General features: G+C 38.0%; 1 protein-coding gene across 1 annotated transcript in view; it reads left to right on the forward strand.

The window, feature by feature from the left end:
* RNF213 (ring finger protein 213) overlaps window positions 1–13,604 on the forward strand; it is an 881,087-nt gene that overhangs the window by 732,884 nt on the left and 134,599 nt on the right. Inside the window, exons 36-38 of the mRNA XM_053706514.1 lie at window positions 4,736–4,945; window positions 8,319–8,500; window positions 9,053–9,173. Of these exons, the coding sequence (XP_053562489.1) occupies window positions 4,736–4,945; window positions 8,319–8,500; window positions 9,053–9,173 (513 nt within the window). The remainder of the gene's footprint in view (window positions 1–4,735; window positions 4,946–8,318; window positions 8,501–9,052; window positions 9,174–13,604) is intronic.

The raw sequence follows: 13,604 nt of genomic DNA on the forward strand, positions 1-13,604 counted from the left end.
TTGTGAGAGGGGTCCTCAGAATGATTTTGAGGCCCAGTTTCCCCTCAGAGAGCTACTGTGGGACAGAGGGAAGCTTTTGGAGTATGTGTAGTGGCATAATTACACCCTATGGGAAGTTAGTCACATGCTGGCCACAGGTGTAGGGGGACTGGTCCTTAGCTACCTCCTGATGGTTCTATGTTGTACTCCACATATTGAGATCATTTGCTGTCTTGTTTACAGCACTGGATTGGCTATCAACTGGAGGTAGTTATCTTCTGCTTAAGGTACGTCCAGTTGTGTGGGTGCATATCAGGTTAGTGAGGAGGTTGTAATTACTTGCAACTTGTGCAGTTCCTTCTCCTTCTGTAGCTCTTTGTATGGAAGCTTTAGGTCTGATGATAATGGCTCAGATGCTATCCCATTTGCTCTGTTTTATATGAGGCCTCCTTAGCTTTGTATGCTTTGTCAGTGGTGCAGGGATTACACTCAGTTGGCTTAGAAGATTCTTCTGGCTGCCAAGACAAGACAATCCCTGTCTTGGTGGATCAATCATTGATCCATTTTTCTGGGGGCATCCTTTGTCAATCCAAATTGAACCTTGATTTCAACAGATGCAAGCCTCTCAGGTTGGGGTACAGTCTGGGGGTTCCAGAGAGCATAGCGAGTTTGGTTAACTTGTGAGTTCAGGTTGCTGATAAATATTCTGGAACGCTGCAATTTTCAGGGCTTTTCAGTATAGATCTCTCCTGAAAGAAGAGACTTATCTGCAATTCCAGTCAGACAATGTCACAGCAGTGGCTTACATCAATCATCAAGGGGGAACTTACAGTTTCCTGGCAATGACGGAGGTGTCCCGAATTCTGACTTGGGCCGAGAAAATTATTGTATAATTTCTGCAGTACATATTCCAGTGGTGATCAATTGGGAAGCAGATTTTCTCAGTCGCCACTCTATTCATCCAGGGGAATGGTCTCTTCATTTGAAAGTATTCAGTCACATTGTGGACCATTAGGTTTTTCCAGAGATAGATGTGATGGCTTCACCTTTGAACAATAATCTCCTCAGGCGAAGTTTGTGGATGCTCTAGTACCTTCTTGGTTGTTTTGATCTGCCCTACATTTTTCATCCTCTTGTTCTGTTACCAAGAGTGATAGCCAGAATTAAGCAGGAGGTATCATCAGTAATCCTGATTGCTCCAGTATGGCCTTGCAGAACTTGGTTTGCGGAAATGGTGCAGATGTCCAGTTGTCCACTGTGGTCTCTTCCTCTGTGTCACGACCTTCTGTCTCAAGGTAATTTTTTTCATCAGGATCTAAAATCTCTAAGCATGATGGCTTGTAGATTGAATGCTAAGTTTTAAGACAGAGTTTGTTCTGATTTTGTCATTGAAACTTTGATTTAGGCATGTAAACCAGTGACAAGAAAAAATTATCACAAGGTTTGGAAGGCTTTTATTTCCTAGTGCATGGAACATGGTTTTAGCTGGCACTCTTTTAACATTCATAGAACTCTCCAATTTCTTCAGGATGGTTTGGATAAAGGTGTATCCGCAAGTTCTTTAAAGGGACAAATTTCAGTTATTTCTGTCTTGTTTCACAAGAAGATAGCTGAATTTCCAGATATACAGAATTTTGTCCAGGCCTTAATTAGGATTTTTAAGCCAGTGAATAAACTAATTTCTCCTCCTTGGAATCTTCATTTTGTTTTAAATGTTTTGCAGGTTCCTCCTTTCTTTTGAACCTATGCATAATTTGATATTCAGCTTTTGTCCTAGAATGATTTGTTTCTTTTGGCAATCTCTTCTGCAAGAAGAGTTTCTAAATTGTCTGCTCTTTGTTGTGAGTCTCCTTATCTTATTTCTCATCAGTATAAGACAGTTTTGAGAACTACAGTAAGTTTAACTATTTGTCTAAGGTGCTTTCTCCTTATAATATCAAATGTGAGATTGTTGTTCCTTCTTTTTTGTCCTAATCCAAAGAATTCTAAGGAGAGGCTTCTACATAATTTGGATGTGATCAGAGCTTTGACGTTGTATTTACAGGCTACTAAGGATTTTAGACAGTCCTCTTGCTTAAAGGACCAGTCAACACAGTAAATTTGCATAATCAACAAATGCAAGATAACAAGACAATGCAATAGTAGTCTGAACTTCAAATGAGTAGTAGATTTTTTTTCTGACAATTTTAAAAGTTGTCTATTTCCACTCCCCCTGTACCATGTGACAGTCATAAGCCAATCCTAAATGCATACACGTTCCATGTGACAGCCATCAGCCATTCACAAATGCTTACACACTTATTCTTGCACATGCTCAGTAGGAGCTGGTGACTCAAAAAGTTTAAATATTTAGTTAATGGAAGTAAATTGGAAAGTTGTTTAAAATGGCATGCTCTATCTGAATAATGAAAGTTTAATTTTGATTGTGTTCCTTTAATTGTTAATTTTTCTGGATCCAGAAAGGGTCAGAAGGCTACTTCTGTTTTGTTAGCCCATTGGTTAAAGCTTTTAACCACTTAAGGACAAGGCCATTTTTATATTTCCTTCCCTTAGCTTTAATCTTCCTCTTACTCATTTACTGTACCCACACATATTATATACCATTTTTCTCACCATTAAATGAACTTTCTAAAGATACCATTATTTTCATCATATCGTATAATTTATTATAAAAACATATATAAAATATGATGAAAAAATGTAAAAAAAAACACACTTTTTCTAACTTTGACCCCGAAAATCTGTTACACATCTACAGCCACCAAAAAACACCCATGCTAAATAGTTTCTAAATTTTGTCCTGCGTTTAGAAATACCCAATGTTTACATGCTCTTTGCTTTTTTTTGCAAGTTATAGGGCAATAAATACAAGTAGCACTTTGCTATTTCCAAACCATTTTTTTTTTCTAGAAATTATCGATAGTTACAATAACCCTTCACATGTATATAAAAAAAATTTAGTAGACAACCCAGTATTGGTCTAGGCCCATTAATCTACGCCCAATTTAGTATATTTCATGCCACCATTTCACCGCCAAATGCGATCAAATAAAAAAAATATTGTTAACTTTTTCACAATTTTAGGTTTCTCACTGAAATTATTTACAAACAGCTTGTGCAATTATGGCACAAATGGTTGTAAGTGCTTCTCTGGGATCCCCTTTGTTCAGAAATAGCAGACATATATGGCTTTGTCGTTGGCTTTTTGGTAATTAAAAGGCCGCTAAATGCCGCTGCGCACCACACGTGTATTATGCCCAGCAGTGAAGGGGTTAATTAGGGAGCTTGTAGGGTTAATTTTAGCTTTAGTGTAGTAGATAACCCAAAGTATTGATCTAGGCCCATTGACCCATTTTGGTATATTTCATGCCACCATTTCACCGCCAAATGCGAGCAAATAAAAAAATATTGTTAACTTTTTCACAATTTTAGGTTTCTCACTGAAATTATTTACAAACAGCTTGTGCAATCATGGCACAAATGGTTGTAAATGCTTCTCTGGGGTCCCCTTTGTTTAGAAATAGCAGACATATATGGCTTTGGCATTGCTTTTTGGTAATTAGAAGACTACTAAATGCCCCTGTGCACAACACTTGTATTAATTAATTAATTAGGTAGCTTGTAGGGTTAATTTTAGCTTTAGTTTAGAGATCAGCCTCCCACCTGACACATCCCACCCCCTGAGCCCTTCCTGACCCCCCTCAAACTGCTATTTTCCTTTCCCCACCTCACAACTGTCATTGCCATCTTAAGTACCGGCAGAAAGTCTGCCAGTACTAAAATAAAAGGCAATTTCTTTTTTTTTAAATATATTTATTTTGCAGTGATGGGTCCCCCCTCAACCCCCAACCTTCCTGATCCCCCCCCCCCCATACAGCTCTCTAACCCTCCCTTCTCTACCTCTCTTCCACCATCTTGGGGGGGGGTGGGTCCCCTAATCATTTTCTGTAGTGTAGCTGCCCCCCTCAACACCCTCCCCTTTACAAAAATGAATTTCCCTCCCTCTCTCTCCCTCTCCATCTATCACATAAATGCAGCGTGCGCACACACCCCCTGCGCGCTCCTGATGTACTACGCGCACTGCAGGGACAGGAACAGGAAGTCCCTGCAGCGATGGGCCACTCTGCATCGACAACTCTGCAACTTAAATTCTGCAGTGCCCCACTTGTGGTGTATTTATTCTAGAAAAGAGGCACTTGAGAGGTGATATGATTAGTTATAAATACAGTTAAGGCCAGACGAAAGGAGGTTTAATCTCCAGCAACAAAAATGTTTTTTTTTGTTTTGTTTTTTTCATTTTAAAAGCAATCAAACTGTGAAACACTTTGTCTGAGTGTCTGAGGAGGCAGTAACTATTATAATGTGTGTGGCCAAAAAAAAATCTAAGATGCGATTGCTTATTTTTAAACTGGTAGGTTTTAATATGGATTACGCATTAGTTCACTTACTCTTTTTTTTATTATTCAAACTAGGACTGAACTCAATGCACTTTTGATTTTTTTCAACTTCATCTTCTATTTTACTATGTAAAAAAGTCTGACACTTTATATTTCTGTTCATTTAGCTCACTGGTTCCTAAACCTGTCCACATGAACACACTAATAAATCAGATTTTGTGGTTAGTCCTACCTGATCATAAATGATAAGATGTGTGAGAGCTACCGATTGTTCTTCTATCCTAAGAAAGGAAATGTTTTTGTTTTTTTACAAGTAATTAAACCTGTATCTGACTTTTTATCACTTTCTTTGTTTCCAGCTTATGGTATTTGCCCTGTCATCCTGCATCGAGGAACTTAGAATAAGTAAACCTGAAGAACAGGTGACCCTTCCTTGGGTGCACCTTGGTTATAATAAGTTTCAACACAGGTTGCAAAATTTTTCAAGGATTGCAGCCATTAATCCTATAGTTCTGGATCAGCTTATTGAAAAACTACCCGAGTTGCAATCAACAATGAGTAGACACCTGGTAAGACTTTATCGCAAATGAAAAAAGATTATGGGCCAGATTACAAGTGGAGCGCAAATTAACGCTCCCGCTGGTGCGTTAGTTGCTATAGAAGTAAGCTTTTTGCACATATCGGGTTGTGTTCGTAATATGACTCGAAAGTAAACCTGACGTGTGCAAAAAGCCAAAGTTAAAATATTGTGTGCGCTTTCATGTATTCCCCAATAAAATCTAATGGAGAGAGAAAACGTTGAATAAACCTAACGCCCCACTCTCGGGCAAACCGGATCGCAAATTCTCATGTGCGCTAACCTGACATAAAAATATGAATATTTCACATTCCAATGTTCTTCACATAGAAGAATATGTTCTATTTATTCCTAAATACATATTTCTGTATATATCTGATTTTTTTATTGTACTATATATATATATATATATATATATATATATATAAAATTTCCAAATTACAGTGTTACCCTCCAAAGGTCATCCACCTGGGTGCATAAATGTATACAAATCCCACAAAGCAAATGCACCATCAGGATTTTTAAACAAGAAAATCACAAATTTATTGGAACGTTTTTGGGGAGATCTTCATCAACGCTGATGAAGGGGAAGATATCCCCGAAAACGTTCAAATACATTTGTGAATTTTCTTGTTTAAAAATCCTGAGAGTGCATTTGCTTTGTGGGATTTATATATATATATATATATATACAGTGGATATAAAAAGTCTACACACCCTGTTAAAATGTCAGGTTTCTGTGATGTAAAAAAATGAGACAAAGATAAATCATTTCAGAACTTTTTCCACCTTTAATGTGACCTATAAACTGTACAACTCGATTGAAAAACAAACTGAAACCTCTAGGTGGAGGGAAGTAAAAATAAAAAAATAAAATAATATGGTTGCTTAAGTGTGCACACCCTCTTATAACTGGGGATGTAGCTGTGTTTAGAATTGAGCAATCACATTCAAAATCATGTTAAATAGGAGTCAGTACACACCTGTCATTATTTAAAGTGCCTCTGATTAACCCCAAATAAAGTTCAGCTGTTCTAGTTGGTCTTTCCTGCCATTTTCTTAGTCGCAACCTATAGCAAAAGCCATGGTTCACAGAGAGCTTCCAAAGCATCAGAGGGATCTCATTGTTAAAAGGTATCAGTCAGGAGAACGTACAAAAGAATTTCCAAGGCATTAGATATACCATGGAACACAGTGAAGACAGTCATGATCAAGTGGAGAAAATATGGCACAACAGTGACATTACCAAGAACTGGACGTCCCTCCAAATTAATGAAAAGATGAGAAGAAAACTGGTCTGGGAGGCTGCCAAGAGGCCTACAGCACCATTAAAGGAGCTGCAGGAATATCTGGCAAGTACTGGCTGTGTGGTGCATGTGACAACAATCGCCCGTATTCTTCATATGTCTGGGCTATGGGGTAGAGTGGCAAGACGGAAGCCTTTGCTTACGGAATGAAACATCCAAGCCCAGATAAATTTTGCAAAGCACATCTGAAGTCTCCCAAAAGCATGTCGCAAAAGGTGTTCTGGTTTGATGAAACCAAGATTAAACTTTTTGGCCATAATTCCAAAAGATATGTTTGGCCCAAAAACAACACTGCATATAACCAAAAGAACACCATACCCACAGTGAAGCATTTTGGTGGCAGCATCATGCTTTGGGTCTGTTTTTCTTCAGCTGGAACTGGGGCCTTAGTCAAGGTAAAGGGAATTATGAACAGTTCCAAATACCAGACAATATTGGCACAAAACCTTCAGGCTTCTGCTAGAAAGCTGAACATGAAGAGGAACTTCATCTTTCAGCATGACAACACCCCAAATAATACATCGAAATCAACAAAGGAATGGCTTCACCAGAAGAAGATTAACGTTTTGGAATGGCCCAGCCAGAGCCCAGACCTGAATCCAATCGAAAATCTGTGGGGTTATCTTAAGTGGGCTGTGCACAAGAAATGCCCTCACAATCTGACAGATTTGGAGTGTTTTTGCAAAGAAAAGTGGGCAAATCTTGCCAAGTCAAGATGTGCCATGCTGATAGACTCATACCCAAAAAGACTGAGTGCTGTAATAAAATCAAAAGGTGCTTCAATAAAGTATTAGTTTATGCAACCATATTATTTTAGTTTTTTATTTCTACTTCCCTCTACCTAAAAGATTTTAGTTTGTTTTGCAATTGAGTTGTACAGTTTATAGGTCACATAAACGTTAAAGTTTAAACTTTAAACACATAAAGTTTTGAAATTATTTATCTTTCTCATTTTTTTTTACATCACAGAAACATGACATTTTAACAGGGGTGTGTAGACTTTTTATATCCACTGTATATAGGAATATCTATAAATACATATAACATGTTCTGCTGTGTGAAGAACATTGGAATGTGAAATATTTACAGTAACTACACACTATAACTCTTTTGAATATTGCATAAATATGCTTTTTCATGTTTTCATCTATTTAACTGCAAAGGGCTCCAATGCACATACTCTTATTATCAATTTTTCTTCCTTCTCTTGGTATCTTTATTTGAAAAGCAGAAATGTATGTTTTAGATCCGGCCCATTTTTAGTTCAGAACCTGGGTTGTACTTGCTGATTGGTTAGTTACATTTAGCCACCAATAAGCAAGTGCAACCCAGTTTCTGAACCAAAAATGGTCCGGCTCCGAAACATAGATTTCTGCTTTTTAAGTTAAGATACCAAGAGATGGAAGAAAAATTGATAATAGGAGTAAATTAGAAAGTTGCTTAAAAGTGCATGCTCTATCTGAATCATGAAAGAAAAAATTGGGGTTTACCATTCCTTTAATCTAGTATAAATCGAGATTGCGCTCAAGCGATCGCATTTACTTTCAACTCGTAATACTAGTGGTAAGCCCAACAAGTGCAAACACCCTCAATAAACCCTTTGAGCTCCACTCGTAATATGGCCCTATATTGTTAAACAATTAATGCTTAAAGTGATAGTAAACTCTCCTCTTTTTAAAAACGGATCGAGAATGTTAGTGATATTTTAGATGGAGCTAAATTCATCAGTTGTGATGAAGATGCTCTATAACTTTGTTTGTAATATAGATATGAAATTAAATTTCATAACTATATTAAAAAGTAATTTATAGCGCCTCTTCATTACAACTGATAAATTAAACTCCATCTAAAATATCACTGACATTCCGGATCTGATTTTAACCCCTTAATGACAGACATATTTTGCTGATTATTAAGGGGTTAAAAAGGGGAGAGTTTACTATCATTATAAGACACTAAAAATAAAAAGAAATTACCAATCTATTGTTAAAGGTCTACATGTCACTAAAGGTATTACATTACGTTATAAATCTTGATTTTATATATTTTTTTCCTCAGGTCCTTGATATTTATGCCGCCATGGCATGCTTAGAAATATTACAATCCACAGTTCTGATTCCGAGCCCCCAGGCATGGTTACATCAAGTGAAAAATCTTCAAATACCAGTTGATCTTATCTGTTCCGAGAACTACTTGCAAGGCCACAGTACTATGTGCCAACAGATTATTGAGGAGATCAAGTGCGTATTTCATTATGAGCTTTCTGAATGAAAATCGTAAAATGACAAAGGGAAAATGATACATTTAAATATATTACATCATAATCTTTACTTTTGTGACAGAACATGTAGCTAAAATTAGTACTGTTGGGTAAGGATTCCCCACTTGAAGAGGTAGAAATATCCTGCAGCTAATGATCTTCAATAGGGCCTTCCATCCTTTTACATATAAACATTCTTCTCTCGCTAGCTTTGTTTTGTATTGTAGCAAGGCAGATCGTTTTGAAGCTTGTGTTATTATTCCTCTACACTATTTTCTGCAATTTGTACCTGTGAGGGAAGCTAATGCAAGGTTTGTGAGGCGAGAAGTCACTTATCATTATTGGATTTGCATGTTTCTACCTCTTCAAGTAGATTGGGAAGTAATTACAATGTAATATTACATTTTAGCTTCTTGTCTTGTCCATCTGAACATAAGGAAAAGAGTGAATAATAGGTAAGAGATTGTGCTTTTTTTTTACCAGTACCTAGCAGACTTGTCATTGCTAATGTGTATGTCTTGTTTTCTCACAGGACTATGTGGAATTGCATATTTTCTATGGCTTTATTTATAGAACATGTGGTAACAGAAGAAAGTGTGCAGAACCCACAGATGCAGGAAATATTACAAGAGAACACTAATTTACTTGGAAGGGTAAGTAAACAAACTGAACAAAATGCATTATAAACATGTAAAAAAAACATCATTAAAGTGCCAGAAAACATTTTGAATTATGTGCATGTTATAAATGGGTCAACTGAGGAAACACTGTGTGAAAGTTTTTTTTGTAAAAAAAAAAGCTTATAAGTATTTTAATAATTACTTTCACTTTAGTGTTGCCAAGTGTAGCATGTTCCACCTCCCTTATCAGTGTCCTACTCCAAACCTTTTGGTACCATGTAACAAAGTGTGCACGTGAGGATAATTACTTATGCAAGCAAGGGGGGGGGGTGAGGAGGCACAGCATAGTAATGCTATTGTTTGTTGCCAATAGGCTTGCTTGTTTCCATGGAGATAATGGCACATGCTTTGTAAAAGCTTCAGCAGTATACTGTGCACTGCTTTAGTCAAGTGACGTGCAACTTTGCCACCTACCATGCACGTGCACAAGTTAGTGATGTGCAGTCACTAGAGGCAGGTGAGGCAGTGCTTCACCTCTCATATGGGCAAAAATATATATTTTTTCATTGGCTTTAAAAAAAAAATTAATTTTTTTTTTCCCCCAGCATTTTTTTCTCTCACAGCTATATGTTGTGCAATGGAGAGGCACAAGCAGGTCTGCCCACCATTACACAACATGCTGCGCCACCTACTGGATGAAAGTGGTTAAGATCATTGCATGGCCCATTAACTGCTTATTTGAGGCAGTCCTATTTGGGCTGAACCAATCCAGTGAGAGGCATTAGTAAGTGGAACTTAGGGTTGGGGCTGGATGTTAAATCATATAAAACAAAACAAAAAAAAACAACTTTCATATATTTTGTTGTTGTCCTGTGAACCTGCTAGCTTTGCTAAAGTGAAAAAGAGAGTTCTGTTCTTCCCCTCTAAGTGCAGTGGAATGTGCCACTGTCACTTCCTGAATCCTTACACAGAGCAGGAAGAGAGGCAGAGAGAGCAGTGTTTTAGCCAGTGCCACATCTTATTAAAGTAAGATTTTACTGAAAGGGATTCTGTTAGTGAAAATGATAATTTAATGAATGTGGTTTAGTGTTTTTTTTACTCTTTTACAGCAAAGGATCGTTTTTGTATTTTATTTACTCAAAATTTACACCCACTAACTTAGCAGCTTGCCTCTGTACTTCACACTAAATTATAGTCTCATTTTCTGAACTCTCTGTAGCTCTGCTGTTTTATTATTTAAAAATGCAGTGGTCCCTCTCCCCCCCCCCCTTGTGTGTGTGTGTGTCTCTCTCTCTATCCATCTCTCTCCTTATGTGTTGTTCTCCCCCATGGTCTCTTTCTCTCTCTGTCTCTCTTCCTCCCCCTCTGACTCTCTCATCCCTTATGTGTCTCTCTAACCCTCTGTGTGTGATTGTGTCTCTCTCTTTCTCTCTCTCTAACCCTCTGTGTGTGTGATTGTGTCTCTCTCTCTAACCCTCTGTGTGTGATTGTGCCTCTCTCTCTCTCTCTCTCTCTCTGTGTATGATTGTGTCTCTCTCTCTCTCTCTTTCTCTCTCTAACCCTCTGTGTGTGATTGTGTCTCTCTCTCTTTCTCTCTCTCTAACCCTCTGTGTGTGATTGTGTCTCTCTCTTTATCTCTCTCTCTCTCTCTAACCCTCTGTGTATGATTGTCTCTTTCTCTCTCTCTAACCCTCTGTGTGTGATTGTGTCTCTCTCTCTCTTACCCTCTGTGTGTGATTGTGTGTCTCTCTTTCTCTCTCTCTCTAACCCTCTGTGTGTGATTGTGTCTCTCTCTCTTTCTCTCTCTCTCTCTAACCCTCTGTGTGTGATTGTGTCTCTCTCTCTCTAACCCTCTGTGTGTGATTGTGTCTCTCTCTCTCTTTCTCTTTCTCTCTCTCTCTCTAACCCTCTGTGTGTGATTGTGTCTCTCTTTCTCTCTCTCTAACCCTCTGTGTGTGATTGTGTCTCTCTTTCTCTCTCTCTAGCCCTCTGTGTGTGATTGTGTCTCTCTTTCTCTAACCCTCTGTATGTGATTGTGTCTCTCTCTCTTTCTCTCTCTCTAACCCTCTGTGTGTGATTGTGTCTCTCTCTCTCTCTCTCTCTCTCTAACCCTCTGTGTGTGATTTTGTCTCTCTTTCTCTCTCTCTCTCTAACCCTCTGTGTGTAATTGTGTCTCTCTCTCTCTCTTTCTCTCTCTCTAACCCTCTGTGTGTGATTGTGTCTCTCTTTCTCTCTAACCCTCTGTGTGTGATTGTGTCTCTCTCTTTCTCTCTAACCCTCTATGTATCTCTCCCCCCGTCTCTCTCCCTTTCCCCCTGAATGCTTTTCTGTGTTTCTGTCTACCTTTTATTTATTTAATTAATGAATTGGTAGTGCAATCTGATGGTGTGGCTTTATTTAAAGGGATGGGGTCAAGCGCCCCACCATCTTTAAATTTCACCAGCCGCCACTGGATCAAGACATTTTTATATTTACTGAATAATGAAAGAATCTATAAGCATAATTTGCAGCATTAAAGTAAAAAGTATGTTTTAAACATATTTTAATGGGCATGGATTTCTAGATCTCATAATCAGAGCAAGCATTGTGTTATCTGGCAAGAGTTTCTGTTACAATCCTTTTAGACTAAAATCAGATGTTTACTAAGTTGACCAGTTTTCCAAGACACCATTTAAAGGGACATGAAACCCATATGCAAATTTAAATAACTTTCCAATTTACATCTAATATCTAATTTTCTTCATTCTTTTGATATCCTTTGTTGAAAATCATATCTAAATATGCTCAGTAGCTGCTGATTGGTGGCTGCACATAGATACCTCATGTGATTGGCTCACCCATGTGCATTGCTATTTCTTCAACAAAGAATATCTAAAGAATGAAGGCGTATCCTAGCCACTGCCTCACCAGCCTCTGACGTCACTGCACGTCACTGGCACAAGTGCATTCTTCAGAAGCTATGGCCTTTATAGCACCTTCCATATATGGAAATGCCCAGGGGGGAGCTTGCTGCAAACAAAACTATGCCTGAATTAGAGGGGTTTATTAAGGTTAAAACAGAAACCGTTTTGCACGTAAGCTTTGGCTGCATTATACACTGTGTGGACAATTATTAGGCAAGTTGTATTTTTGAGTATTAATTTCATTATTGAACAACTACAGTGCTCTCGGCCAATCTAAAATATTAATAAACCTCAAACCTGAATATTTAAGAAAGTAAAAGTGAGGTTTTGGCTTTCTTAGGAGAATATCTGTGTGCACAATTATTGGGCAACTATTTCTGTGCAGAATTATTATGCAACTAAATCAAAAATTAAAATTTTCACATCAGAGGTGTACACAGAGGTGTAAGGATGGGGGCCATGTCATTATTCTTTCATCTTTAAGGCCTTTACTGGCTACCCACACAGTAGAGTACTTCGATGCATGAGATGGAGCACTGTCCTGCATAAATATCATGGTCTTCTTGAAAGATGCAGCCTTTTTCCTGTACCATTGTTTGAAGAAAGTGTCTTCTAAATAGTAGGTTTTGGAGTTCATTTTGAGTCCTGAAAAGGACCAACTAGCTCATATTTAAAAAAAAAAAAACAGCCCATACCCATACCCCACCTCCACCTTGCTGGTGTCTGAGTATAAGTAGAGCTCTATGCCCATTACTGATCCAGCCACGGCCTATCGATCTGGTCCGTCAAGAGTCACTCTCATCTCATCAGTCCATTAAGCCTTTGAAAAATCTGTCTTTAGATATTTCTTGGCCCAGTCTTGACGTTTCAACCTTTGTGTCTTGTTCAGTGGTGGTTGGGTTTCAGCCTTCCTTACCTTGGCCATTTCTCTGAGCACAGAACACCTCGTACTTCTGGGCACTCAAGGTAGGTTGCAGTTCTGGAATATGAGAGCACTGGAGGATAATGTGTCCCTGGTAGCTTCACGTTTGATTCTTCTGAAATGTTTGGCAGTTAAAGAGACACTGAACCCAATTTTTTTCTTTTGTGATTCAGATAGAGCATGCAATTTTAAGCAACTTTCTAATTTACTCCTATTGTCAATTTTTCTTCGTTTTCTTGCTATCTTTATTCGAAAAAGAAGGCATCTTAGCAATTTTGTTTGGTTCAGATCTGTGGACAGCACTTGTATATTGGTTGTTGAATTTATCCACCAATCAGCAAGAACAGCCCAGGTTGTTCACCAAAAATGGGCCGGCATCTAAACTTACATTCTGGCTTTTCAAATAAAGATACCAAGAGAATGAAGAAAATTTGATAATAGGAGTAAATTGGAAAGTTGTTTAAAATTGCATGCTCTATCTGAATCACAAAAGAAAAAAATTGGGTTCAGTGTCCCTTTAATTTGCGTCTTTTTTTCTCAACATGTTTCTTGTGACAAACAGTTTGATGGTTCTGTGATCAAGCCCCAAAATCTTAGCAATTTCAAGAGTGATGCATCCCACTGAAAGATTTTTTACAA

Source organism: Bombina bombina, chromosome 1 (assembly GCF_027579735.1).
Source record: "Bombina bombina isolate aBomBom1 chromosome 1, aBomBom1.pri, whole genome shotgun sequence".
NCBI lineage: Eukaryota > Metazoa > Chordata > Amphibia > Anura > Bombinatoridae > Bombina > Bombina bombina.